The sequence below is a fragment of the Centrocercus urophasianus genome, unplaced genomic scaffold (genome assembly GCF_019232065.1).
Source record: "Centrocercus urophasianus isolate 14NV4802_14NV808 unplaced genomic scaffold, USGS_Curo_1.0 seq_32, whole genome shotgun sequence".
In the NCBI taxonomy this organism is placed as follows: domain Eukaryota; kingdom Metazoa; phylum Chordata; class Aves; order Galliformes; family Phasianidae; genus Centrocercus; species Centrocercus urophasianus.
In genome coordinates this window covers 7,417,628-7,423,627 of record NW_024884889.1, presented here as the reverse complement: position 1 = coordinate 7,423,627, position 6,000 = coordinate 7,417,628, and the positions used below count along the sequence as shown (strand labels likewise).

Below are 6,000 nucleotides of genomic sequence, written 5' to 3'. Positions count from 1 at the left end.
TAAGTAAATGCAGCGGTTCTCTGTAGTACAACTCAGACTCCTTACTGATGGAACTCTGTGACAGCTGAAAAACCTAACATCTATTTTTTTTCTTAAAAAAGAAAAACAAACAAACAAACAACCAGCAAAACAGCTTTCTCAATTAAGACTCGTCATAAAAATAAGCTTCTTGAATTTCACTGATCAGAAAACTGTGCACTGCAAATATAATTTCTCTTTTTTCTCTTTCTATGTCCCAAAGCTTGAGACAAAAATTTGATAGTAAATGTTTCTCTCCAATGACAGGCAATCCTGTAGTCACAATGGGAATAAGTTACACAATTTCTATGCTTTACCTTTCTTGTGACACTTTCACTTCAAGGCACAAAAATATTAAACAGTGAACTGACAAAACAGGACATCCTATTTCAGTTTAAGGAACAAAAAGTTGTACATCTCTCATTTTGTGTCTGAAGCAAAGCAAACCAATATTTGAATCATATTCAATTCTTCCATTTACAAATGCAAAGTATCATGTTAAATTCCCTGAAGCTTTATGGTTTTTCCTATTTTCTTTAAAGTAATGCATGGTATTTGTCATCAATTTCAATATGTAGTAATTCCAGTCAACCAATACAATCTTGGTTGATATTCAATAAGGCTACCATATTAGCAAATAGCTGTTGCTTTAGTAACTTATATGGAAATTGACTCAAATTGCATTCAAGTCAAAGGAATAACAGGCATAGAAGGGTTGAACAATTTCAAATGAAATTGGTGTAGATTTAAAGAATGCTATAATTTAAGTGCAACGTACTGTAAAACTATTAATTCAGCAAATATTCAACATAGATTCTTATGCTTCCCCAACCCAAATTACTGTGTTGCCTCTCTCAACTTCAGTGATTTCACAATTTAACTTATTGAGGCGTCCATCCAGGATAAACAGAGATTCCTTGGAAGGGGTCATGAGATACTGACCAAAAAGGCCACTGTCTTTTATAAGACGGTTCTTACTGTTCCAAGGCCATTCGCCTGCCCTGACAGGCTCCTTAAGACTCTTCACCATCTTAACCTTTCCAGAGGAGAGCTCCACAAAGAGAACGTCAGTTTGTGTACTGGAACTACAGTAGATGTTGTATTGATGAGCTTCAGTGAATGATGGCTGAAAAGCTACATCAGATATGTGCAAATTTGTGTGAATGTCAAATGAATCTTGTATTTCTCCTCTCAACGTTATGGTCTGGATCCTCATGAGACCCTTTGCATCATCAATACTGACAAGGTAGTGTCCATCTGGAGAGACGTGTGGTCTGCCTGTTACATCGCCATTGTATCCAATCACAGAATCAGTAACACTATCCACTATAAGCTGTGGCAGAACAGCACCAGTGGTATCAGGTTTACAGTAGATAAAAAATAATCCTCCAAGATGTGTATAAGCCAGGGACTGAGGAATGCAATTATAATCCTTTAAACTAATTGTCTTGATGTACGACATAGTTTCAAGATCAATCTTCTGGAGCATGGGCTCATCTTTATGAAGAATAAATCCAAACCTGGAAGGAAAAGCACAGAGTCAAAGAAAGAGGTACTGTATGCATCATGTACAAATGTGGAAAGGCAAGATAATAAAGTACATGAGTTAATACTTGCAGCAGTGTACAAATACAATTTAGCTTCAGATGTTCCAGAGATGAAGCATTTTATATTATTTAATTTTCAGTGTTCTTGTAATTATATTTTAAATTGTGCCAAATAAAATATCTAAAAAATCATTTCTCTGATTAATTGGCAATGTTTTATTTCTATAGACTCTAGGGGGAAAGTAAACATTACTCTGAATGTCTATTCAGTTAAAACTTTTACAAAAGCTAGGTGGAAGAAAAATATTAAATATCAATAGATAATATATCCCACAAGCTTTTATTCACTTCACATTCTTCTTCAACTTTCTTGGGAATCAGCTTTATCCAGAGCTCATTGTTATTCAGATAATTATCCTAATTTTTCTCATTCTAATTCAGCAGAAATGAATATCGTAAAAGGATTTAAGTTTATGCCTCCCATCTACCCAAGACCCACATTTCTTACATTTTTAAATGAATCTTTATACATTTCCATATATTCAAGGAATTCTCACTGAACATGAATAATATGATTAAACCTTAAAATTCTAGAGCTTTATGTTTGTAACATTTTAAACATATACTACATGACTATTCTCTGTTAAGCTGTAAGTTCTGACTGCACAATTTTTTGATTGCATGTATGCAAAAGCCAGTGCTCTAAATACTGTAAAGTTATGTCAAAGTTTATTAGTCTTGTTTATAATCTAAGGACCGTTCACAGCACTCCTCTGAAACAGCTGTTTTCCTCTGGCACATTTCTTAACATTTTACTTTGAATCTTTGATCACTACAGTGAAGCATTTTTGCTGCTGTGTGATGACATTTAATCTAAAAATACCTTTCAGATCCTATCCATATGAAGAACCACAATGTTTCAACAACTGAGTTGTTGAAAATAGTACAAAATTTCACATCATACTTTGCAAGCCCAATATTCAGTAATCTCTGATTAAGGAAAAAACATGCAGAAAGATTTCAGGACACTGCTCAGTCAGTTCCTCAGATATAAGGTAGGTTTAATTATATTTGTTCTTCTTCTTACCAAACTCGTACAATTCTCTGGAACATTTTTTAATTTCAGCCCTCCTTTCCAAAATCCTTGCATCCTGCTTCAATATCATTGGATCATAGTACTGCAGAATAATTTCTTATAATTTTATAAATAATTTTTATTTATTTTATAAATAAATAATAAAAAAAAAAATTTCCTGGATGAGTATTAAATCAGGGCTATCTATCACTGTTGGTTATTAGTATTATTTTCTTAAAATGTTAACACTCCAAAGAAATTTTCTAGTTCAAACTATAAAAACTCACAATTTTAGACACTGATATAAGGTGGAAAACTTTAACCTAGAGGTAAGTGCATTAAAAGATCAGCTATGGTAGCAGAATATTAATATGGTGAACTTCAGTAGAAGTTTTAACTTACAAAGCATTTTACAAATATCACAGTAAGTGAAGCAAGAAGCTGAGTGACTTCCCTATGGCTATATCATGATCCGCTGGCAAAGCCAGGGTGATAATACAATGTCCAACACATTTTTTCTACTGATCATGATACAGGTCACCCAAATCAGTGCAACTGAGATCTCAAGAGAGATAGATGGGAGTAAGTGCAGATAACCAAAACACATCTTTTTTAATAGATCATCATAGATCATGAAATCCTGCTTCAAAATTCGCTTGACTGCGTACAGCAAGGATCAGTTGCAAATAAATTTTAGCCCACTGTCCAGTAACCTAATTGCTGCCCTCTAACAACCATGTGCATCTGTCTATACTGCCTTCTTTCCAGCATTATGAACATCTTGGCATGCCAGTTTGTGGATACACTGTGTAGTGTGGTTGACACACATGAGAGACCTAGACAGGCTCAAGCAGTGGACCCAGGTGAACCTCACGAGATTCAACAAATCCAAGTGCAAGGTCTTGCACCTAGGTTGTGGCAATGCCCACTGTCAGCACAGGCTAGGGTATGTAAAACTGGAGCACAACCCTGCCAAGTAGGTCCTGGGGGTACTGGTGGATGACAAGCTGGAAATGAGGCAGCAATTTGCCCTCACAACCCAGAAAGCAAACTGTATCCTGGGCTGCACTGAAAGAAATGTGGCCAGCAGGTCCAGGGAGGAGACCCTGCCCCTCTGCTCTGTGTTAGTGAGTCCTCACCTGGAGTACTGCATCCAGGTGTGGAGTCCTCAGTGTAAGAGAGATGCGGACCTGTTGTACATGTCCAGAGGAGGGCCACAAAAAATGATCCCGGGGTGGAATACCTCCCCTGTGAGGACAGGTTGAGGGAGCTAGAGCTGTGGAGAGGAGAACACTCCAGGGAGACCTGATAGCAATCTTCCAGTATCTAACGAGGGGCTATAAGAAAGAAGGGACAGATTCTTCAGCAGGGTCTGTGGTGATAGGACAAAGGGAAATGCTTTCAAAAAGAGGGGAGATTTAGATTGAATATAAGAAAAAAGTTTGTTATGATAAGGGTAATGAAGCATAGGAACAGGCTGCCCAGTAAGGTGCTGAATGCACCTTACACATTCCTGGAGACATTCAAGTTGAGGCTGGACAGGGCTCTGAACACCTGATGTAGTTGATGTAGTCCCTGTTCATAGCAGGGGAGTTGGACTAGATGACCTTTAGGGGTCCTTTCCAACACAAAATATTCTACGATTCCATGGATTCTAAAGGAAGCTTTGAAGTATAAAGATCAGCTGGAAAAAAAAAGAAAGAAAACAACCCCTGTGTAATAAAATAGTATAATTTACCAGATCGTTAAACAATGAATTATCAATACTAAAATGCTGCCTTCCAGTGATGTCTATAATCCCTACTCAGTGGGGACGTTTCACAGAACTGATATTAGTGGCGTTTTATTGAGAATTTAATACAAACAGCAAGTGAATGAGCTGAGCTTCCACTATTCCACTGTTTGGTTGTCATTTATCTTTTTGCTTCTTTCACTTAAAGTAAAGCCAGACTATTTTGACTGGGTAAAGAAGTTGGCACTAGAACTCTATGTTTCATTCTGTCTTGTGGCTAGCTGAATTCAATCCCCACAGCTACCATAATCTAATAACTTTTCAGAAGCACTTAGTTTTCCAGAAGGATTAAAAAAACACAGCCACTCATAATCATGCAATGAAATTGTGCCTGTCGCCTTTGTGCTCTTAGCCTGTTTTTTATGACTAGGCTGTTGGGGAACAAGTGATACTTTAGAGTAACTTCACTTTTCCCAAATGATTTATAGATAGATGGTGGTGTGCTTAATGCAAAATTTCCACGTATAAAGATTGATATTCAGAAGTCTCCCACTGTTCATTAAACCATGATCAATATTTATGAGAATCTCAACCCTCATGTCTCTTCTATGCAGTGAAATCATACACAATATTCAACAGCATATAAAGGCATTTGTCAGAGTGCATATTGTGAACTTGTGCAGTTCAAGCCTTCAAGATATGAGAGCAAATCTTCACATTTCCAATTCTTTATTTTTACAGTTTATGCATGTGGGAAACTGTAGCCTGTGGGCATAACACTCCAATTGGAGTACATACTAGATCTCAGAAATCTGAGATTGTTTCTTTACTTACTATATATGTATGAATAATAAAGATTTTAATACCAGACTTTCAACAATTTCAATCACTTCAAAATTTTTCAATCACATCATGACAAACTGTCAGAAAAGAGAAATCTGAATAATTATGCTCAGCAATTCTACAGCACCTTCCATCCGAGGAATGCACTGGGTTTGGCTGCGATGGAGTTAATTTTCTTCATAGTGGCTCAGATGGTGTCATGTTTTAGATTTGCGACCAAAACAGCGCTGTTAGAACACTGTTGCTATTGCTGAACAGTGCTTGTACAGCAGCAAGGCCTTTTCTATTTCTTCTTCCCCTCAATAAATAGGCGGAGGGTGCAAGAGTCTGGGATGCAGCCAGGACAGCTTTCTCCAGTTGACCAAAGACATTCTGTGCCATATAACATCATGCTCAGCAATAAAACTCTCTCTGAACAGCCACTGCTTGAAAAACTGGCTGATTTGCGGGTGGTGACTCATGCTTTTGCATCACTCTTTTTTTTTTTTTCCACTCCTTCACTTATTAAATTATCTTCATGGTGAACCATGAGCTTTGTCGCTTTCAGCTATCCCATTCTCTCCCACATCTCAGTAAATAAAAGTGAAGATGTGTGGTGGTTCAACTGCCAGCCAGGGTCAACCCACAACAAGCAGACATTAGCAGTCTGTGAAAACTAACAAGCTTTGCAATACCAAGATGAAGGGAGATGGAGAGAAATAAATTACATGACTTGTCCAAACTAACTGAATGGAGACAGGAAGAATATCCTAAAAGGTGTTAATTGCAAAATGCATTTTTTCAAC

The 6,000-nt window shown here is 37.1% G+C and overlaps 1 protein-coding gene across 4 annotated transcripts in view; it reads right to left on the bottom strand.

Moving 5' to 3' along the window:
* Nucleotides 1-221: 221 nt before the first annotated feature.
* The window catches only part of FSTL5 (follistatin like 5), a 213,612-nt gene continuing 207,833 nt past the window's right edge, over nucleotides 222-6,000 (bottom strand). For all 4 annotated transcript variants that reach the window (XM_042829771.1, XM_042829774.1, XM_042829773.1 and 1 more), the window contains one exon: nucleotides 222-1,538. In XM_042829771.1, coding sequence (XP_042685705.1) covers nucleotides 836-1,538 — 703 coding nt within the window. In that variant the 3' untranslated portion in view covers nucleotides 222-835. The remainder of the gene's footprint in view (nucleotides 1,539-6,000) is intronic.